A 23,684-nucleotide genomic window follows, 5' to 3' on the forward strand; every position below is an offset into this window, starting at 1 on the left:
TATGGAGGCTGAGCAAACAGGGATTGTCTAGAGAATCAGCACGGGAAAAATAATAACTATGTAAAAGCTTTAGGCACACAACCAAGTTAACAGTCCACCAATAAACAGCACGCGGATTGACAACACACCCACCTTTGGAGGTGGTGGTGGTGAACTGTAGAGCCCGGTACCCTTTTGAACAACGAACACCCTCCCCCCCACCCTCTCCTTTAGGGCAGCGCTGTATACAGGGATTGTTTAGAGGCAAGTCCTCCTGGTGTGGGGGAGTGGGCTCTCTTCATCCCAGTTTTGGGGAGAACGCTGCTAGACCTACCAATGCAGTGAGGGCGGACTTGGAAAGGAGCCAGTTTTTCCAGCTTGATCCCCAGCTGGGTCTCTGCCTGGGAAGCTGGAAGCACGTGGTGGGGCTTCCTGGCCCCAGAGCCTAGAGGCTCCAACAAGCCCTATTAACATCGCCACAAGGAAGGCGCCCTGTATTGTTCACTTATTTGCATCCAAGTGTTTGCCTTAAGACAGGAACCTACGTGCTCGAGGTCCCATTTACTGGGGCTCCCAGAGGGACAGACCTGTCTCGGGGTGGCAGGGTACCTGGATAGAGCGTAGGGGCTGCGGAGAGGCTGACCCCTTGCCCCCACCCCAATTTTCTAATGGCCCCTGGTCCACACTGGCGAGTGCTGGCCTCTCCCTGGGTCAGGACCTTTACCCTAGGAGCCTCGACTTCCACCAAGGTCCCTCAAACCGTCCCCTTCCCAAATTCCCTGCTAGCCAGGCATCTCTCCGACCTCCCCCGGTCCGGCCCACTGGGCCGCGCCACCCTGGGGCGGGGAGCCCGCACCTGCCCCCACCCCGCAGCGTCCCCTCCCCTTCACTTCCCCCTCCCCTCCTTCCCTCCTTCCCCTCCCCCCTGCGGCGAGGCGGCAGCGGCGGCCGAGGCGGCGGCGGCGACTGAGGCGGCGGCAGCGGCGGCGGGCGGGGCTCGGCTCGGCTCGGGCTCCGCGGGCGGGCGGGCGGACATGGCGGCCAACATGTACAGGGTCGGAGGTAGGAAGGCTCGGCCCGACCCGGCCCGTTTGGGAGCGGGTTCCGGGAGTGGGAGGTCGGGGCGAGTTCACCCTAACCGCTGGCAGCACGGGCGCCCGGACTGAGCGCGGGGGGCGGGGGGACGCCGGGGCCCGTGGAGGGGCCGGGGCTCTCTACCCCGCCACCTTCCCCTCCCCCTCCCCCGCCGGGGCCCGCCAGGGGCCCAGGCCCACCCCCCACTCGCCCAGTGTTTCAGGGTCAGGCCTGTACTTGGGGGTGTGAGTTATCAGACGCCCCTCCGTGAAACTCCCATGCGGGTAGGGACCGTCGAGCCCCCTAACAGGGTTGCCTTTCCTCGCGTGGCTTCTAGGCAGCGGGGGTGGGATAGGGTGGGGGACATCCCTCCCATCTTCTACTTGTCTTCCGTGGGAGTGTGAGGCGTGGGTGTGGGTGAGGGGAGCCCATCTGGTCAGGCCTGTTTGCGGGGACAGGGCCCAGCACCTCTCCTTCCTCACACCCCCTTTCGTTTGTTGTCCTGCCCCCCAAGAATGGGGCTTAGTGGGGCCAGGGCACCGCAGCCAGAGCGGGGGAGTTGAGCTCCGCCTGGACGTTTGCTCTCCTGTCCGCCTCCTTCCCAGCCTTCTGCAGAAGAGAGAAATAAGGTCAAACAAACTTTCTCCCTACTCACGACGCCCTCCTCCCTCTTTCCTGGTAAAATAATAATTCAGATAAGTGGCGTGTTTGTGTGTGAGACATGCTTTTGCTTCTCTGCTCATTAGCTGAGCTCCTGATGGATGGTGCTGGGAATGGCCTGTCTGAATGAGGCCACTTTGCAGAAGAGAGACAGGAAAGAGCTACTGAGATAGACAATAACAATGCAGCCCAGCCTCTCAAATAAACACACAGTGGGCAGTTTCCAGTAAACCTATTACATGAGAGAAGAGGCCACAGATGAAAATTTTACCCTATTTGTTAAAGGCCTGCAGCGATTTTTTAAGTAACAACTCTAAATGGATCTAGATTACATACGGTGAAGATAAGAATAAAGACTCTTGATAGCACCTTGGAGACCTGTGTCTCTCAGAAAGTGGACCCCCCTCTTACCCCTCACCTTCTAGATAGAGCTGTGGAAAAGTTTGTCAATGATCCACTCACCTGATACTCTTTTTTTTTTTTTTCAAGTTGATTGAAATGTGCGTTGAGCTGCCAAGCCTTTCAAGATGCTCTGAATTTGTCTTAGGCCAATAGTTTTATGTGAGAAGCGTACTCCAGAGTAAATTGGATTGGAGGGAAAAGATGTAAAAGTGGTTATAGTGTGAAAGACACATGTTTGTGAGCTCTGACTACTCGATGACAAGAGGGGTTTTTGTTATTAAAGAAATGACACGTGTGGGACAGGAGTCCAGGAGAACTTGATAAAACATTAATTAAAATGAACATGGTAGGAAAACAAGGGTCTGTGAATAGTAGGCACACGGGAGAATATCTGAAGGTTGCATTACCAAGTTTGTTTTTACCAGGGAATGAGTTACATGCTTCATTTTGAATGTGAGTTGCTTATTGTAGAAAGTCATGGATCCACAAATGTGAACTTTCTGTTGAAAAGAGTAAGCTCTTTACTTCCTTTAATTACAGATTATGTCTACTTTGAGAATTCCTCCAGCAACCCATACTTAATCAGGAGGATAGAAGAACTCAACAAGGTATATACTTGAGTATTCTTGATTCTAATATTAAAAAATAATTGTTTTCCATTGAAGATAATTGGGTAAAGGGCATAGAGATGATTTTCACTTTCAATCCCCGACTCTCTGAAAGTAGAAATTTCAGATTAGAGAATTATGTAGTACTCTGAATATTCATTTCCTTTTATAATTACCTCATATTAAATGTTATTGGATATTTAACATCTGCGGGTTTCTTTAGATTACTTAGAGCTTCTCAGAGCAGGTCGTGCCTGTAACTCAGTCCCTTTTAATATTTAGAGTCATAATTTGTATTTCTCCTTTTTAATTTTTATTGTATTTTTAAAATTTTAAATATTTTATTTATTTGCTTTTTGAGAGAGCGGAAGGGAGGGAGAAAGAGAGGAACGTCATTGTGCAAGACACATAGATCCAATCTGCTGCCTCTTGCATGCCTCATCATTGGGGATCTGACCCGCAACCCAGGCCTGTGCGCAGACTGGGAATTGAACCGAGTTTGTTTGGTTCGCAGGCCTGTGCTCAGTCCACGGAGCTACACCAGCCAGGGCAGTTTGTCTCTTTTTAGTGAATTAATTTTTTCCTCTTTCAGCTTTAAAAGGAGGAAGGTAGGAAGTACAATATTGAAGGGAATTTGTAAAATTCTGTACTAGGCTAACTAGTTTTGATGTAATATAAACTGACTTTGTACCTTAGGCTTAAGTAAGTAAAACTTTTACATTAAGGTTTGTCTCTGATCACAGGTGTTCAGGACGTCAGATGCATTGTGACTGTAGTAGATGAGCTTTCACAGTGGCGGCACACAAAACAGTCATAAGCTGTATGAACCATAGATTTCTTTTTTTTAAAGATTTTATTTATTTATTTTTAGAGGGGAACAGAAGGAGAGAGGGAGAGAAATATTAATGTATGGTTGCCTCTTGTGCGTCCCCTATGGGGAACTGGCCTGCGACCCAGGCACGTGCCCTGACAGGGAATTGAACCGAGGTGGTTTGGTTCGCAGGCCTGTGCTCAATCCACTGAGCTACACCAGCCAGGGTGAACCATAGGTTTCTAATGATGCTCTGGTTTCCTCCAAACCACTTTGGGGATTATTTGTATAGCTTATGAAAACTCATAGTGTTAAAATATTTGAAGCTGTCTACTTGATGTCTTTCCCCAAAAATACCATCTGGAGATTGATCCAGTTCTGAGTCCTAGGAAGCCAGGTATAATCAAGGACATTCCAGGCTTACAGTCCTTGAGATTTTGGTTTGCTTCTGGGATTACAGCAGGAGCCGTGCATTTTTAAAACTTCTGGAGCCTTGGCCAGTGTGGTTCGATTGGTTGGAGTGTCATCCCATAATTGAAAGGTTTCAGGTTCAATTTCCTCAGGGCGCATACCTAAGTTAGGAATTCGATTCTCCTGGCTCCTATTGGGAGGCAACCAGTCAGTGCTTCTCTCTGGCATTGCTGTTTCTCTCTCTCCCTTCTTCCCTAAAAGCAATAAACAAATGTCCTAGGATGATGTTAAAAATAGAATAAAACAAAACTTCTATAGTGCTTGTGACCACCACCAAATGTAGACAGTGGCCTCAGAATCGGATCAGGCCGTGGGTGGAACTGTCCTTCTCCGACCACCACCCTTGCTGCTCTGCGCTTCGCTTGTTTGGCTCCCGGCACTGTAGACAGTGCTTACGTGTTTCTTACACGTTCCCTCCTTAGAACCATTTAGTTGTTACATTCTTCTGTACCTTGCTCTTTTTTACATATCTCTTATCACCTTTGAGTATACTTAATTACTGCGTTTATTTTCATTGCCCGATTTCCCAAGCTAGAAAGTAAGCTTGGTGTGTGTAATGATTTTCTCTGTTCGCTAATGCATCATCCTGAGTGTCTTAGAATGGTGGCTGGCCCACAGTTATGACATTCAGTAAATATTTGTTGAATTAATGGATTTCTCAAATGTCTGCTGTTAACACTTGTACATAGTTTTTCTGTTTACAAAGTATTTTGATTCATTTGTTCTACAGATATTTCTGAGAACCTGCCACTTGTCAGGCACTTTTAGATATGCACTGTTAGGAATTCAGGGCTGAAGAAAAATAAAAAAAAATGGAGACAGACACGAAGGAAATTGCAACTGTGCTAAATTTATAAACGTCAGGAAGTATATAATCTGGGGATTCACATCTGTTACCTCTGTTGAGCCTCACAATAACCTTAAACCATTAAGACAGATGCATTATAAATTGTAGTCATGAAGCACACAGTGGAATGACTGGGTTACCCATTGAACTTGAACCTGGATCATTTCACACTCCTTCATATTACCATTCACTTCAAAAGTACCCCTCCCCACACACCATTCCTTACCTTCTCCCTACCCCTCAGCTTTCAGCCAGGAGTCATTAATGTAGTCATTGTCCTTTGGGTGCTGGAGATGACTGAACCGTGAGGAGTAGGACTCTCTCTCTTATTTCAAGAATGGCAGTTTGACTGGAGGGAGTAATGGTAAACAACTGAAATTGGCTAGTTAAGTACTAAATATTTGCATAGGACCTTTATTTCTAAAGGGATGTAAAAAATATTTTTAAAAAAAATTTATTGATTTTTAGAAAGGAAGCAGGTGAGGGGGACAGAGAGAGAGAGAAGAAATAGCGATTTGTTTCACCTACTTATGAATTCATTAGTTGCTTTTTGTATGTGCCCTGACTGGAATTGAACCCACAACCTTGGCATATCAGGATGGTACTCTAACCAACTAAGCTACCTGGCCAGGCCTGAAAGAGATCTCATTTTAAATAATTCATTAAGCAAATATTTCTTGAGCACCTATTATGTATTAGGGGCTATGTTAGGCTCAGATATAATAATGGAACAATATGGATGTAGTCCCTGCCCTCACAAAGTCTGTGTTCTCAGGGAGGAGATGAGGGAGACACATGAAAAGATATTACCAGGCATAAAGAAAATAGTGCTAAATAGCGTTAACTTCTAAGGAGGAAATATGCAAGAGCCTTGCGTAAGGAATAACAACTGGTCAGTTCCTTTGGACAGAGAAGGAAAGGATTTTTAAGGACATTGAAGTTGAGGCCTAAAGGATAAGTTGAGGCCTAAAGGATAAGGAAGAGGCGGCCATGGCAGAGGCCACAAGAATGTTCCAGAAAGGCCTTCACTACTCAGAGGTCAAGTTGACAAAGTGGAGAAAGCTGGACTACAATATTTCTTTGTCTCTTTCATCTTCTTTTTTTAAATTACAGTTATAGACTTTAGTCTTAATTTTTCCAGAAAAGTTTTGTGAACTTTTCTTTATTTATTTAAATTTTGTTTATTCATTTTTAGAGAGCAGGGAAGAGGAGAAAGAGAGGGAGAGAAATATCAATGTGTGGTTGCCTCTCGTGCATCCCGTACTTGGGACCTGGCCCACAACCCAAGCATGTGTCTTGACTGGGAATTGAACTGGTGACCCTTTGGTTTGCAGCCTGCACTCAATCCACTGAGCTACACCAGCATGGGCAGTTTTGTGAACTTTTAGGTGCAAAACTAAATATCAATTGATGATCACAGTTCAATATTGTTATTTGTACACAGATATAGTTAAGATGATCTTTTGAAAGAAGAATATATGGATAAAGTAGAAAACACCTTTTGGTAAATTTTATTTAGTCACTGTCTAGTTTGGGTGTTACTCTTATTTTTGAAAGATGAAACACATACATGTTGAAAGAAATCTTTCTGCATGTAACATTGAGGATGTATTCTCAGGAAGTTTTGGAAGGTGTGATTGTGGATAAAATAGCATGTTGTTTGCTGTTGGGGTTTTTTTTTTGGTATATAACTGTAATTTATATGTACCTTAACATTTTGCATATTTTATTAACCTTCCAACTTTGAGATTCGTTTTGTTTTGGGGCTTTCATTTTGTAAAAGGGCTTTTTTTTGGTGGGAGGAAGGAATCACTGACTTCTTTAAGCATTTGTTGACTGCCCCCCCATCTACATTTGCACAGACAAGACTTTGCACATAATTTCAGGAGATTCCCTCAAAGTCCTTTTATGGAATGCAGGTTAATACTGCTCCTGCCACTTGGGATCTTTTGGGAATAAGGGCAGAAATTGGGGAAAGAAAGTCCCTTTTTAAAAAAATTTATTTTATAAGAGTATTTTATTCGAGAGAGAGAGAGAGAGAGAGAGAGAGAGAGAGAGAGAGATTGATCGATTGGTTGCTTCCTGCATGCACCCAGGAAGGGAAATGAATGAAACCTGCAATCTAGGCATCTGCCCTGACTTGACTGGGAATCGAACTGGTGACCTTTTGATTACTAGACAAGGCTCTAACCAACTGAGCCACGCTGGCCAGTGCAGGAAAGTCCCTTTCTACTTGTTCCTTTTTTAAAAAAAGATTTTATTTATTTATTTTTAGAAAGAGGGTAAGGGAAGGAGAAAGAGAGTTCGAGAAACATCGATGTGTGGTTGCCTCTCATGTGGTCCCCACTGAGGACCTGGCCTTCAACCCAGGCATGAGCCCTGACTGGGAATTGAGCAAGTGACCCTTTGGTTCGCAGCCTGCGCTCAATCCACTGAGCTATACCAGCCAGGGCTCTTTTTTTTCCTTTTTCTTTTCTTTTTTTCTCTTTTTTTTAAGAGAGGAGAAGGGAGGGAGAAAGAAAGGGAGAGAAACATGATTGATAGCCTCTTGCACGGCTCCAACCAGGGACCAGGCCTGCAACCCAGGCATGTGCCCTGACGAGGAATCAAACCAGAAACCTTTCAGTTTGCAAGACAGTGCCCAACCCACGGAGCCACACCAGTCAAGGCTTTCCACTCGCTCTTTACTTTGGGTGAACCATGGACTTTCTGAAAATAGAAAGTGGGTTTAAAAATTTTTTTTTTGAAAAAAATAGTGTATTTTCTAAGTACGAGATAGAAACAGATATGAGTATGAGGTGACTAAAATAATTTTAGAGCTTAAATAGACTCTTATTTCAAAAGGATATTTTAATAGATCTGTTTGACAGAATAGAGATTTAAGAGGTTGCAACCTAAATGGAGAAAAGAAATTGGTGTTCATTGTGGTTCTTCTTTTTTTTTGAATCCTCACCTGAGAACTTTTTTCATTGCTTTTAGAGAGAGAGGGAAACATCAATGTGAGAGAAAGAGAAGCATCCATTGGTTGCCTCCCACAAGTGCCAGATGGGGATCAAACTCACCCGGACTGGGGTTTGAACTTGCAACCTAGGTATATGCCCTGACTGGGAATTGAACCCGCAACCTTTAGGTTACGGGATGATGCTCCAACCAGCTGAGCCATACCTGCCAGGGCCATTGTAGGTTATTCTTTATACATGTCCCTACTTTTCCCACCTGTGAGTTTTTGCTCAGGGCCTTTTTCCCCCCCCCTTAACAACTTAGTAGTCTTCCAGGCCTCACTTTTTGGGATTCCTTTCCTTCTTTCCTAGTGTCTAAGATCCTTCCCCCCTATTCCTTCCATGAAACTTTTGCTGCCTTCATGAGTGAGAAGTGGAGTCTGGAGGGGAAAGGGGAAAGTAAAGAAAAATAGTGTCGGGAATATTGTCAAGGATGTTTTACATTTATGTGTCAGTTGTGGGGAATTGGTGAAAGTTTCTAATCAGGTGAGGGACAAGATTATAGCTGGGATTTGGAGGTTTTGGAGAGGAGATTACATGTGACCAGGCACCCTTACTGGATTGGAGGCTTAGTGAGGGCAGGCACCATGTATCTGTAGTGCTTGGCCTAGTGCTGGGGCATGTAGGAAGGGCTAAAAATATTTTTAGTGAATATATATTTCTTTGAATGTATGTGTGTGTGTGTGTACATATATATGTACACACACACACACACACAACCCCAGATTTTACGTATGTCAGATATTTAACCTAGGTCTTAGAGCAGTACTTTTCATACTATTTGTGGTAGAGAAGCTTCACTATCTTGGACTGCTTTTCTAAAAAGAAAAAAAAATGAAATTTAAAATAGGCTTATAACAATACAAGCCCCCATTTTTCATTGTTAGGTTCAATAGTTATAAAATTAACTCTGAAATTCCATTAATACTCATTTCATTTCATTACACAGTAAGAGTGTGGACTGGGTCTCGGACCACTGTTTGGGTAGTTTATTGTTTGGGTAGATTCTTGAGGGGTGTGTGTGTGTGTGTGTGTGTGTGTGTGTATATTGTAGAGGAACACTGGTTGTAAACAACCCAATAGCCAAGGGTGTACAAGTTAGAAGAGATTATTTGTTTTGGACTATGCCTCTCCATCCTATGCAGGTTTAAATAAGAACTTAATTAGCTTTGTAGAGTATTCCTATGGAAATACTGGTGAGGCAGAAAAAAATATACCTTGAAACTCATGTTTTGGATTTTTAACATACTTTTGTGTCAAGACAAAAACAATGAAGAACTTATAATGAAGTCACTGACAGATTTTCTGTACATGGAAATATTGGTTTGTTCATTTAGCACATTGTTGGATCATTGCTTCTGAAGGGTATATTTGGTCATAATATTGTGAAATATAGAAGCACTTCGGTTAGGATTTAATATGCTTTCAATTTTAAGGGGCAGCATTTCTATAAGACTTTTTTTTCACTCTAAAACTGCTGCTGAACTTCACAAAGTTGAAAATTTACTGCAGCGCATATATATTCTTATTTCTTTATGTTTGAATATATCTGTAATCCCAGAGAAATTCTGAAAATTTGTTTTCAATGTGTTTGGAATTGGAAATCACAATAGCTTTTTATTGTGCCCTATGTGTTTTTACAAAGAACTTTGTAATGAATGATTGGCCTTCTTGAAAGCTCTCAGAATTCATTAGGAATAGGAGAGTTGGAGCCTGGGCCCCAGCTGCAGTAAATTATACCCTAACTAAATATTGATTTGTATTCTAGACTGTAGTCAGAAAGAAATAAGAGCTTCAGTGGTTTATAACTCAAGGTTTTTAATACTTTCATATGGGAAGGGAAAGTAAGTACTACTAAGATTATCGACTATTATGGATTCATAGACTCCCTTGGGCTGGAGACTGCTTTTCCAAGTGCTTTGGTCCATTCGGTGTGATGGCTGCCTGCACCTACAGAGCTTCATCATCAGTCCACTGTGGGGTGTGCAGGAGAGGGCTGGGCGGTTTTACTCTTAGTCCGTGCTTCTGGGAGTAGTTCTGCAGGAGATAAGTTTTAACTGTCTTACATAAATTCTGTTGTGGCTGTTGAAGTTTTGGGGATTAGTTTCTCAACGCTAATCAGATTTAACTATGTCTGGCTTTATTCATTAAAATGGTCTGATCACTTTAGTTTAATTGATGCCAGTAAGTAATTTTATATTTGGCATTTTAGTGTCACTTGGACCCCAAACAAGTGTTGCTTATCCTTATTTGAAATTTTTAGCTTTCTGATTACCCTGCAGTTGTGGCTGGGACAGTGTAAAGCTGAGTGTGATCTTATAATTGTGCTATATTCTAGTTTTGTTTTATAAACTATTTGAATCTAATATTCAGTACAGATGACTTTTATTTTTCTTATTTCTTAGACTGCAACTGGCAACGTGGAAGCAAAAGTAGTGTGCTTTTATAGACGACGAGATATTTCCAACACGCTTATAATGCTTGCAGACAAGCATGCTAGTAAGTTAATTGGTTTTTTTTCTTGGATTAATAAAAAAAATGTCAAGTCTTTTGTTTTCCATAATGTGTGGAAAAACACTTTTTTGTTACTTGTAGCTTTTTGCTTTCCCATTTTTCTTCCTCTTAGTTTAGATGAGAGTGGTTTTGGGGTGGTGCTTGGTTTTAGTATATTTTTTAGGTTGCATCATGTTTCTTAATTCGTCAAAATGTTGAAATAGAAGTCTTTGCAAGTAGGCTCTAGCAGACAATCACAGCAGTGTTTTACCATGTCTCATTTTCGATGGTGGTTTGAGTGTATAACTATAAGGAAATTTATATTTCACTGGCATTTTCTTGGAGTACTTTATCCTGTCTGTAAATACCTAGATAATACTTACATTCTTAAAAATCTTGAGTATTAGTTATGTGTTTATAGTATTAGGGGTGCATTAAAACTTGCTAGAAAAAGAAATGCAAAGTGATATTTAGATATGCATTCCTGTAGATAACAGCTCTGAGCGCTTCCTTTAAAATTTTTTTAAAAAATTGATTTTAGCCCTGGCTGGTGTAGCTCAGTGGATTGGGTCCCAGCCTGCAAAGCAAAGGGTCACTGGTTCGATTCCCAGTCAGGGCACATGCCTGGGGTGCCGGCCAGGTCCCCAGTAGAGGGTGTGCAAGAGGCAACCCCACATTGATATTTTTCTCCCTTTCTTTCTCTCTCCCTTACCCTATCCCTAAAAATAAGTAAATTTAAAAAGAATTGATTTTAGAGATAAGAGAAAGGGGAGAGAGAAACATCAATTTGTTGTTCCATTTATTTATGCATTCATTGGTTGATTCTTTTTAAAAAAAAATTTATTTACTGATTTTAGAGAGAAGAAGGAAGAGAGAAACACTGATTTGTTGTTCTACCGATCTATGCATTCACTGGATGATTCTTTTTTTTTGTAAATATTTTATTTTTTTAATTTTTAGAGAGAGGGGAGGGAAGGAGAAAGAGAGAGAGAGAAACATCAGTGTGTGGTTGCCTCTCATGTGCCCCATATGTGGGACCTGGCCTGCAACCCAGGCATGTGGCCTGACGAAATCAAACCGGTGAGCGACCCTTTGGTTTGCAGGCTGGTATTCAATCCACTGTGTTATACAAGCCAGGGCCATTGGTTGATTCTCACATGTGCCCTGACTGGTGATCGAACCCACAATAGCATATTAGGGTAATGCTCTAACCAACTGAGCTGCCCAGGCAGGGCTAAAATTAAAAAAAATTTAAATATAGTTGGTAAATACGGTAGTTGGTATTATACTACAAGCACTTACTTGTAGTATAATTTGCTTTTCTGTCCAATCAACAGCTTTAACATATTTTAGTATCTTTTTTTTTAAACAACAACAAACATCCGTAAAAACGATTTAAATTTTAAGAAAGGCATATATGGACTATAAGTACTTTATTCTGAAAGCCATTTTTTACTTTGGTGCTGTGATGTGTGATGGGTCTCGGAGACTCTGAAGCAGTAGAGGTGTGGTGATGGGTAAGGGAGGCCACTGCGTGCACCCGTAGTTTGTCCTCTCGTGTCTGCCTGGGAGCCGTTCCCCCACCGGGCTGCCAATTTACACAAGCAGGTCGGCTGTCTCGTAAGTTAGATTCCTATTACGTATTCTGCTGTGTAGTTCATAACGTTTCTAAATTTCTGTTTTTATATAGAAAGTATTCATTATGATACAGATTGTATAATATTTACAAATTCTATATTGACAGGTTCAGGGCATTTATGTCTATCCCCTATGTATGTGACCAAAATAAGTGCTTTTTTTTTTAAGTTAAAGGGAGTTTATCAGTGAAGCAGTGAGGCAAAGAATGGGCTACTCCACAGAGTAGCCAAAATAATTGCTTATTAGAATGACATACTGCCCTGGCTGGTGTAGCTCAGTGGATTGAGCGCGGGCCTACGAACCAGAGGATCGTGGTTCGATTCCCAGTCAGGGCACATGCCTGGGTTGCAGGCCGGTTCCCTGCAGGCCAACTCCCAGCAGGGGATGCACAAAAGGCAACCAACCATACATTGATGTTTCTCTCCCTCTCTCCTTCCCCTCTAAAGATAAATAAATAAAATCTTTAAAAAAAAAAAAAGAATGACATACTAATCAGTTATTTTAGCTGTTAGCCAAAAGCTGTAAATTCAGTGTGTTGTCAAGTGTATATGTAAAGTTTATTTGCATTTTATTCACCATTTACAAGATAAACTTAAGAAAGGTAAAATGCCTCATTTATATTCACATTTTTGGGGTTTCATTTAGCTGCTAATGCAGCTTCTTAAGTTGTTACTGTGAAAATAGTGAAATGTAAAGATTGTTAGGGATTTGCTGACTCTTCCTGGAGGGTCTCAGCGTGCCTGTACCTGGGGGCTATTTTAGACTTGTGTAAACAGAAAATCAATTTTTTCAGAATTGATTGGGCTCTTGGGATCGACTCATAGAAACCGAATTTCAAGAGACTTGAGCGTCAGTCAAATTATGTACTTGCAATTGTGCAGGTCAGAGAAAGACCTGGGTTCAGATTCTGGTTTGCTACTAGTGGCTAGCTTTGGGAAATTTTCTTCACTTCTCATTCATCTCCATTTTCTTCATCTGTTAAATAAGATTGAAGAAATTACCTCACTTTATGTTATATGCATTTTCACACAATTTAAAAAGTTAAGGGAAAACGTTGTTGCTGTGAGGATTAAGGGGCCCGCAGAAAGGCCCATCGTGGGTGCTTAACAACTGTCAGTTGGGGTTTCCAACCTCCACCGTAATTTCAGAGCGTCTCTTCGGTGCATCACTTCTGTTTACATTTACCTGTTTTCACTCACTGTTTGTTGATATATCTTAGTATGCTGGAGTTAGAGGTATCTTTCTGTTGGTTGATAGTGACAAAAATTTAAGGTGGGGAGAACAAATAAAATTGCCTGAATAGTTCAGCTTTATAAAGAGGCTTACAGAAAGATTAATGGGGGGAGAGTCATGTATTAGAAAGTTTTCAAAATTGGAATCCTGTGTATGGATGTGAGTTAATTTTACTGAACCTTAGTTGATCCATTTAAGAAACTTTGTATTATGGACTCCTTCAAAGCTTTTATTACGGGAAATATCAAACATACAGAAGTACAGAGAATAGCATTGTACACCTCGTGTTTCCATTACTCTGCTGTAACAGTTATTAATATATGACCAATTGCTTCATTCACACCAGTAATTTTCAACCTTTTTTCTTAAAAATATATTTTATTGATTATACCATTACAGTTGTTCTATTCCCCCCTTCATTCTCCTCCACCCTGCACACCCCTCCCCCACCCTTTCCCCCCATTTAGTTTATGACCATGTGTCTCAAGTTCATTAGATTCTATATTTCCCCTACTATTCTTGCCCTCCCCCTATCTATTTTCTACCTACTATCTATGCTATTTTCTGTACCTTCTCCACCCTTCTCCTCCTCCCACTCCCCTGTTGCTAACCCTCCATGCGTTCTTCATTTCTATGGTTCCACTCCTGATCTAGCTGTCCTCTTGGTTTGCTTTTGTTTTAGGTGTGGTTGTTGATAACTAAGAGTTTGCTGTCCTTTCACTGTTCATATTTTTCATCTTCTTTTTCTTAGATAAGTCCCTTTAACATTTCATATAATAAGGGCTTGGTGATGATGAACTCCTTGAATTTGACCTTATCTGAGAAGCACTTTATCTGCCCTTCCATTCTAAATGAAAACTTTGCTGGATAAAGCAATCTTGGATATAGGTCTTTGGATTTCATGACTTGGAATACTTGTTTCCAGCCCCTTCTTGCCTGTAAGGTCTCTTTTGAGAAATCCGCTGACAAAGGAACTCCTTTGTAGGTGACTGTCCCCTTATCCCTTGCTGCTTCTAGGATTCTCTCCTTCATTTTAATCTTGGGCAGTGTAATTATGATGTACCTTGGTGTGTTCCTTCTTGGGTCCAACTTCTTTGGCACTCTCTGAGCTTCCTGGATTTCCTGGAATTCTATTTCCTTTGCCAGACAGGGGAAGTTCTCCTTTATTATTTGTTCAAATATGTTTTCCACTCGTGGCTGTTTCTTTTCCCCTTCTGGTACCCCTATAATTTGGATATTGGAACGTTTAAAGATGTCCTGGAGGTTCCTAAGCCTCTCCTCATTTTTTTGAATTCTTGTTTCTTTATTCTTTTCTGGTTGGATGTTTCGTTCTTCCTTCTGGTCCACTTCATTGATTTGAATCCCAGTTTCCTTTTCATCACTATTGGTTTCCTGTGCATTTCCCTTCATTTCAATCAGTTTAGCCTTCATATGTTCCTCTAATTTGTGACTATAATCAACCAGTTCTGTGGGCATCCTGGTCACCAGTGTTTTGAACTGGGCATCTGAGAGGTTCGCTATTTCTTGGTTGCTTAGAGTTATTGGCTCTGGGGCTTTGAGTTCTTCTTAAGCCATATTTTGGACTGTTCGTGCCTGTTACATATGAGGAGTGGAGCCCTAGGTGTTCACCAGGGTGGGGCAACTCAGTTGCTGGGTTGTGATGCTGTATGTGGGGGTGGGGTCAAAGGAAATCAATGGCGGTCCCCTCTGCCTTCTCCCGTGGGGGGCTGCGTGGTCCGTCTCACTCCTCACTCCTTTGCTTGTTTATCTGTGCCCGCAAATGTGCAACCACCATCAGCCTGCCCTGCACCCTCACTGGGTTCGCCTCTGGGGCCTGCGGGGGTCCGTCACACTGCTCACACCTCTGCTGGTTTATCTGTGTGTAAATGTGTGACTGAGCTCAGCCTGTCCCGCACCCTCACTGGGTCCGACATACTACCCTGGCTGCCTATGCGCCTGGGTCGCCTGGGTTGGGGGATCCTTCCTGCCCCACCCTGCTCCGCTGCTGGCTCCGCCTTTCTTACCGGTCCTGGTTGAACAGTTAGTTGTTGTTGGAGTTCCGTATAGTTCAGTTTTCTGTTCTTTGGCTGCGTCTTTGTTTACTAAACTTTTATTGTATTCAAACTTGATTGTGGGAGAAGGCACAGTGTTTCCACCTACGCCTCCATCTTGGCGGAAGTCCTTCAACCTTTTTCATCTCGTGGCACAGAAAACTAATTACTAAAATGCTGCAAGTCACCAAAAAGTCTATTTTTTGCTTATCTGACAAAATAAGTGTAATTTTGATTGTTTTATAGAAAACAAACAAAAACCCCTAGTAATAGTAATTATCTACCCTTTTACTACAAAGCGATATTTTTAAAAAATCAGGTGTGTCTTCTTGTATGTGAGGATTTCTGGTACCAAGAACTAACCAGTCAGATGAAACCTTATTAATGCAACATGACCAATAAGATGGAACTCTGTTATATGACCTATATGTTTATGATTACAGGGCATTCACACTATATGGCTGTTGTTGTGTTGGCTGTTGTCAGTTTTTGACAGTCTAAGGGAAAACTGGTCAGTTCCCCTGACTAAATAGGTATTATGTTTTAAAATTTTTTGTGGCACACCATTAAAAATTGCTGATCTAGACCCCTACTTACTTGCTCTATTATTTTGAAAGTAATTAGAGAAATTGTACCATTTCATCTGTAAATATCTCAATGTATTTCTAAAAGATAGGACCTCATTCAAACTTACAGTGAGTACCAAGAATATACAAGGAGCTCTCACGTGCCCTATATCCAGATTTAGCAAATTAACATTTTTCTCTGTTGAATTTGTCATTGTTTTTATACATAAATAATTTATATATTTTTCCTGAACAATTTGATAATACATTGGAGATGTCAGTGTGGTTTTCCTATGTGCAAGGAAATTCTCTGAAAACATTTAAAAAGGCTTTATATATCTATTTTTAGCGAGAGGGGAAAGGAGGGAGAAAGAGAGGGAGAGAAAAACATCAGAGTGTGAGAGGAACATCAATGTATTGCCTTTAACCAGATATCTGGCCGGCAGACCAGGCATGCGCCCTGACCTGGAGTCAAACCTGTGACCTTTCCATTTGGGGGCTGACACGTAACCCACTGAGCCATACCAGTAAGAGCAGGAAATTCTTTTACGTAACCACAGTATAGTAAACAAGCCAGGAAATCTAATAGTTATATAAGACTGTTATCTCACAGTCCGTATTCAAATTTCATGTCTCAGTGGTGGTCTTTATAGCTATATATATCTTTTGTTAGTCTACAATAAAATCCAGGCTCACACATTGTATTTTGTTGTCAGGTCTTCTTTATATGAGACCAGTTCCTCATCTTTATGTTTTTTGACCTGAACATTTTTGAAGAACACAGGCCAGTTATTTTGTAGAATATGGCTCAAATTGTGTTTGTCAAATGTTTCCTCATGATAGGTTCAGGTTAGGTGTTTTTGTAGAGATGCCCTGTCCCTTTGGATTCTGTAAGTTATTTGTAGGGAGATAAGTGGCAACTGTATAAATACCTTGTTCTTTTTTTTAATCCACACTCGAGGACATGCTTACTGATTGTAGAGAGAGGGGCAGGGAAGGAGAGAGGGAGAGAAGCATTGATAGGTTGCCTCTCACATGCTCTCTGACCTGGACGAACCTGCAGCCTAGGCCTGTGCCCTGATGGGAACCACACCCCTGCTGCCTTTCAGTTCGTAGGATGATGCTCCAACCAACTGAGCCACATGGGCCAGAGCTGAATGCTTTGTTCTTGGTCAAACTTTAACCTACTTGTTTTAGCATCCATTAATCATTTAGGATTCTGTAAACATTAGTATAATTAATACCTAGTTAGTTTTAACATTTCTCCTTTCATTATTTTTTCTATTTTATAGTTCGTTTTAAGTGGGATCTAAATGGAGTTAATAGATTATTACTACTTAATAAGACTGAAATCTTTTTCCCTTGTTGATCAGTTTTTAAAAATTAAGTTGTAATTCACATAGCATAGAATTCATGCTTTTAAAGTGCATAATTTATTTAGTGGGTTTTAGTATACGCACAAAGCTATGTAACCAGCACTACTATCTAATTTTAGAATATTTTCATCGCCCTAAAAAGAAGCCAGTTACTCTTCATTCCCCCTTTCCCTCAGCCTCTGGCAAACACTGATCTACCTTCTGTCTATAGATTTGCCTGTTCTGGACATTTCATATAAATGGAATCATACAATGTGTTTTTCTGTATCTGGAATTTTTTCTTACTTACCATAAAGTTTTCAGGGTCCTTTCATGTTACATCATGAATTCATTCCTTTTTATAGCTGAATGATATCCCATTGGAGGAAATGTCATATTTTATTCATCAATGGATGGGTATTTGGATTGTTTTTACTTTCTGGTTGTTACGACTGATGTGAACATTCATGTGTAAGTTTATGTGTGGACATTGCTAAGTTTTTTAATCTATAGATACATATTCATTCATTCATTCAGTCTGTCTCTCAATATTTGTTAAAAATACCAGGTTGTGCCCTGGCTAATGTGGCTCAGTGGATTGAGTACTGGCCTGCAAACCAAAAGGTCACCAGTTCAATTCCCAGTCGGGGCACACGCCTGGATTGCAGGCCAGGTCCTCAGTAGAAGGTGTGTGAAAGACAACCACACATTGATAATTCTCTCCCTTTCTCCCTCCCTTCCCCCCTCCCTAAAAATAAATAAATGAAATCTTAAAAAAAAAAAACCCAGGTTGTTCATCCTATAATTTCTTTTGGCCTGGAGTTTGTTTACTGCATCTCTTTTGCATCCTTTAGCATATTTCTCTGTAGATGGATAATTAGATCCATATTCTAAGGGCTCTAAATCCAGGGTAATTTCGGAGGTTAGGGGGACAGAATTACTGCATTGGTAGCAGTGTATACTTCATCTACTACTTCATGAGGTCCACAATGTATTGTTGCCTGCTCCTTTTTAAAAAAAATTACTTATTTATTTATAATCCCCACCCAAGGACATTTTTTTTTCATTGCTTTTAGAGAGAGGGAGGAAGGGCGATAGTAGAGAAACATTGATGTGAGAGAGCAGCATCAATTGGTTGTTTTCTTGCATGCGCCCTGACTGGGGATTGAACCCGAAACCCTGGGTATGTGCCCTGACCAGGAATCAAATCTGCAGCCTTTTGGTAATGGGATGATGTTCTAGCCAATTAAGCCATACTGACCAGGGCTTACTTTGAAATAATTTTAGATTTATAGAAAAATTCTTAAAAACATTACCAAGAATTTCTATACGCCCTTTAACTGGATTTGTCAAATGTTAACATCTTACTGTTGTTATTTTGTTCCATCTATGTACATATTAGTATATTTGAACCATTTGAAAGTATACTGGAGACATACTTCCCCTAACCCCTAGAAGTACTTCAGTGAATATCTTCTAAGATCAAGGACATTCTCTTGTCTAACCTCTAATGTATTTTGCAGAATTTCCTACTATGGCCTTTTAGAACAAAACATAAAGAATTTAAAACTACCTTTTTTGTAGTGTTATCAATGATTGATCAATGATTGCCTAATCTGTTAATTCATTACAGCTGCACAAATTGTGCTTTTAGCTTTAATATCTTTCTTGTTGGTGGAATATTCCTGAGAATACTGTGTTCCTTCTCAGCCATCAGGTTGCTCTTGAGGTTCTGAACTTACAGGAAAGTCAGGTTAAATGCTTGATGTGGTTTTTCCCCTTTTTAGTTAACAGGTTTCAAAAATAATGATCTAGTAATGATCCAATGGTCATCATCAATTCATTTCTTTTTTGGTTTAACATGAACTCAAGGACTTCAGTATTTGATACTAATTATCAATTGCGGTTCTTATTGGTACTCAAATTGTCCCATCTTCAGCCAACAGGACTTATTTAGGTTGGTTTTTGAGTCATTTTGAAGTGATTCCAGTGGTCTTTATCTTACCTGCTTCTCATATGATAAGGTGTTCCAGGCTCATCTTTTGCACTTCTGGCCCCAGACCTCATCTCCATGGAGCCCTGATTCCTTTTACTGGAAATGAACTTGGAGACCACAGTCTGATCATTAGGGGATTCACTCTTTTTTGAAAGAGGGTGTTGCCATACCTAGATTGCCACACGCTTTTAACAGGTTGGGCTATTTTGTGTTGTGTTTAGAATTAAAAGAAATCTTATTTGAGTATTTGTTACTGATTCTTCTAACGTAATTTCACTAAAATCCAGCATACATACTTTGTACAATAAATGCAACATTGCTTCTCTGAATCTGTTAGATATGCAATTTTGGGTTAAAGGAGTGATGCCAGTTTAAGATGGACATGGTCCATCTCCAGACTGATGGACTCTTCCAGAATGAAGAGTTTCATCAGCACTCTTTATGGCCTTTTGCGTGTTTAGGATATTTTTGACATATGGCATACTGTTACATTGTGATTCCTAAAATTACAGCTACAGGAAATTAAAATCATGTTTAATCTGGGTAAAAGGTAATGTGTTCAAGGCCCTGGCTGGTTTAGCTCAGTGGGTTGAGCGCGGGCCTGCGAACCAGACGATCGCGGTTCGATTCCCAGTCAGGGCACATGCTTGGGTTGCGGGCCAGTTTCCAGCAGGGGCCAACTCCCTGCAGGGGATGCATGAGAGGCAACCATACATTGATGTTTCTGTCCTCTCTCCTTCCCTTCCCCTCTAAAAAGATAAATAAATAAAATATTAAAAAAAAAGAAGAAGAACTTAACACTGAGTACTCTAAATGCACAAAGTGTGTGCCAAGGCCAGAAGACAGATGTATTCAAAACATCCAATTTAGATACTTTGAAGTAACAATCAATTGTGATTAATGGTTCTAAACCTTTTTTAAAAAAGGTGCCAATTCTTTTATAAAAGCCCATTTTAGCCCCAAAACCATGAAATATACTAAACATTCCATATATTTTTAATTAACTCATGAAACTTAAAAAGCAAAGTTCCCACTACGGCCTTTGACACCAAAATTTTATAAGAAGACAGTAACTTAGACTGGGACATGATAAGAACTACGTACAGAAGTTATCTCACCCTTCACATGAAACCTATCACCACCTTATTGCCTAATAATATTACCACATACAGAAATGCCTCATTATTTAAAAAATTTAACAATAGTCAATACCACTTTCTGATTCTACTTCCAATAACAACATAGAAATACCAGGATATTAATAAGTAAATAAACTGTATGAAGAAGACTTCACATAGGCAGGATTAGCTTATCCCTAGTTTTCCCTAACGGCTAATTCTGGTTTTATAATTCTGAGAAGGTATAAATAAATCTTCCTATTCAGTTTTCTCTTCTTTTTTAACTTTTATTTGAAGTCTTACTATTTTTTAAAGATTTTATTTATTTATTTTTAGACAGAGAGGAAGGGAGGGAGAAAGAAAGGGAGAGAAACATTAATGTGTGGTTGACTCTTGTGCTTCCCACACAGGCAGGCAGGGAACCTGGCCCACAACCCAGGTATGTGCTCTGACTGGGAATCGAACCAGCGACCCTCTGCTTCGCAGTCCGGCAATCAATCCACTGAGCCACACTAGCCAGGGCCCTATCCAATTTTCTTTCTTCTTCTTCTTCCACAAAGTTCCAAGGATGTGCATGTTAGAGCAGAAAAGCGGGGGCAAGCAGAATGAGCACTAGTAAGTAAAAGCACTACTCTCATTTATTCTACTTTTCCCTATGTCACAACTCCAGTCCAGTGTTAATGACACGACAACTAAAAATTTGAGAAGAAAATTCCAAAGACAGAAAAAAGCTAAGTACAGTGAACACATTACCTTTTTTAAAAAAAATATTTTATTTATTTATCTTTTTAGAGGGGAAGGGAAGGAGAGAGGACAGAAACATCAATTCCTTTGGTTCGCAGGCCCACATTCAATCCACTGAGCTACACCAGACAGGGCCTGCAGCTTTTAAGTGAAAATAGATTTACACATATCAACATGGACAGGTGGCACAATATATAAGTGAATTAAATAGTTAGATAAATATGTAAGATATAGCTCCAATTTTGAAACAAATATATGGAAAGAAAGATTTTATAGACATTTTAGGTGTGACTTTCCATGTACGAGGCCCGTCCAGTTGCCATCAGTTGCCTGATTGTATTTTCCTGAATCTCATCAATGGTATGAAATCTCTTCCCTTTCAAAGATGAGTTTAGTTTTGGGAAAAGCCAAAAGTTGCAGGGTGCCGAATCTGGGCTATATAGTGTGGCTCAGTCACCTGGGTGATTTGATGTTTTGGTGAAAAACTCAGCATGAGATGTGACTCATGAGCAGGCACATTGTCATGATAAAGCTGCCAATCACCAGTTGACCACAGCTGCAGCCTAGAATCATCTGAGTAGTTTCCGTGGAGGAATGTTTAAGTTTAATGCAAAATTTGATGCAGATTCATTGCTCTGTTCTCAGTCGTTTTGAATGTGTCTATTGTCCACACTGTCTTGTTCAGTGAAGTTGTCATTGTTCGCGCATGTGCATTCAAATCCACTCTCCTTGGCTGCCAGGTTGCATCAGTGTAGCACAAAGTGTGCTCGTTATGTTAACAGTGATTAGACTTTTTCTGGACAGGCCACATACATGTATGTGTGTGTGTACACATAATGTATATATACACGCATGTGGCATGTATATGCATATTGATTTTTCAAAACAGTCATAAAGAACAATCAGTAAGAATGTGAGGAAGTTAAAATCATTATTGAAATAAATACTGATGGATTTAAGTAATAAAAATAAATGAGAGTGAGAGAAATTATTAAAAAGAACATTCCCCTGAGATCAAAGACATGAATCTTTAGATTGGATGGAAGAAAGGGGCAGATACTTCATTTGAGAACAACACCAAAGCGTAAATGAGGATCCTATAACATTTTTAGAGAAAAGTTATCAGTAAAGGAATGAGAATCAAGATTTCTTAGATACCAGAAGAGCAAATTATTTTGAGAATTCAGTAACAGTATGAACAACAAAATAAAGGCATTTTTCAACACACAAAAAGTATGAAATTAATTTAGGAATAAAATTTCAGGTTATCAAAACATTAGAAATGAGAAAGGGAAGTAAAAGTCTTCTAAAAGTCTGATATTTTGAGGAAAGAGAAGGTTATGTTCAATTTATTACATTGACAGTTCATATTGGTTATATCACAGTTTAAGGACAACATGTGTAAGGAGGTTGATAAATCATTTGATTTTACTTCATCTATGTTACTAGATTAACAAATGCATAATAAATGGTTCCAAATAGACCCCCTGACTCAATAGAAGGAAGAAAAAGAAAACTAAGGTAAAAATAAGATGACCAGGATGAGTGCAAACATGTTAATAACAAAAAGGTGAATGGAATAAATTCTTTTTTAAAAGATTTTATTTATTTTTAGAGTGGGGGAAGGGATGGAAAAAGAGGGAGAGAAACATCTATGTGTAAGATGTGTGAGAGAAACATCAATCCATCCATTGCTTTTCATGCCCCCAACCAGGGACCTGGTCTACAACCCAGGCATGTGCCCTGGCCCGGAACCTAACTGGTGGCCCTTTAGTTTGTAGGTTGATGCTGAATCCTGTGAACCACAGCAGCCAGGGCTGAATGGAATATATTCAGTTAAAAGGCAGGCGGTTAATTCATAACATTTGTCTGTAAATGAGGCCCAAAGAAAACTTCTAACAAATGCCAAAAGCAAGAGCTGCACAACTAACGTGTCTACAAAGCAATGAAATAAACAATTAACAATTATAAGAAAACCAGCATATTACTGTAAAATTTGGAAATCTAAAAAATATGCTTCTAAAACATGCTGCTACAGGAGAAATAACCATAATGTGGTGATTCCAAACCATAATTATTTAAAACCCGTAGAATGAAGTAAGAATGATACTCATAAGAAAATTTAAAGCTTTCAAAGCAACCCTTGGGGGAAAAAATGACTAAAAATAATTATTAAAGCCAGGCATTCAAGATAGAAGAGAGAAATAAAGTCCAAAAGAAAGATGGAATTAAATAGAAAAGGAAAAAGTAATGAAATAGGGGAAATGTAGGAATTTTAAAATTAAAATTTGTATTTGTCAGATACTATTCACTGTTGTAATGTTTGAATTTTCTCTGGATTAATCTTTGGTTTTAATGATATTGTGATCAAAATCCTAGTAGGTCTTTACTGGTATACGACTTGGCAAGGTGATTCTGTCCTACACTGGGAGGAAAAAACGGGGGGAGAGTGAGGTTCATTTGTTTTCTCTTTTTCTCTTGCCTTCTAGTAAATACTTCTAAGGTTACCTATTTTTCTTTGGGAACCTGAGGTCATCTCTCATAGGTTTTGCTGAGTAATGCTTTGTCATTCACTTCTGAGTAAGTCCCTTGAAAAAGCAGATGTGGCAGAGCATGATGAAACCTCTGTTGAACCATCC

The 23,684-nt window shown here is 40.3% G+C and overlaps 1 protein-coding gene across 5 annotated transcripts in view; it reads left to right on the forward strand.

The window, feature by feature from the left end:
• Positions 1-969: 969 nt before the first annotated feature.
• The window catches only part of MTA3 (metastasis associated 1 family member 3), a 157,718-nt gene continuing 135,003 nt past the window's right edge, over positions 970-23,684 (forward strand). For 4 of the 5 annotated variants that reach the window (XM_037066602.1, XM_037066603.1, XM_037066606.1 and 1 more), the window contains exons 1-3: positions 970-1,041; positions 2,656-2,723; positions 10,257-10,350. In XM_037066602.1, coding sequence (XP_036922497.1) covers positions 1,014-1,041; positions 2,656-2,723; positions 10,257-10,350 — 190 coding nt within the window. In that variant the 5' untranslated portion in view covers positions 970-1,013. Of the gene's footprint in view, positions 1,042-2,655; positions 2,724-7,855; positions 7,944-10,256; positions 10,351-23,684 lie in introns of those variants that run through there. The other variant, XM_037066604.1, reaches the window with a different exon arrangement.

Source organism: Sturnira hondurensis, unplaced genomic scaffold (genome assembly GCF_014824575.4).
Source record: "Sturnira hondurensis isolate 20B ecotype Veracruz unplaced genomic scaffold, ASM1482457v3 Scaffold0016663, whole genome shotgun sequence".
NCBI classification, from domain to species: Eukaryota; Metazoa; Chordata; class Mammalia; order Chiroptera; family Phyllostomidae; genus Sturnira; species Sturnira hondurensis.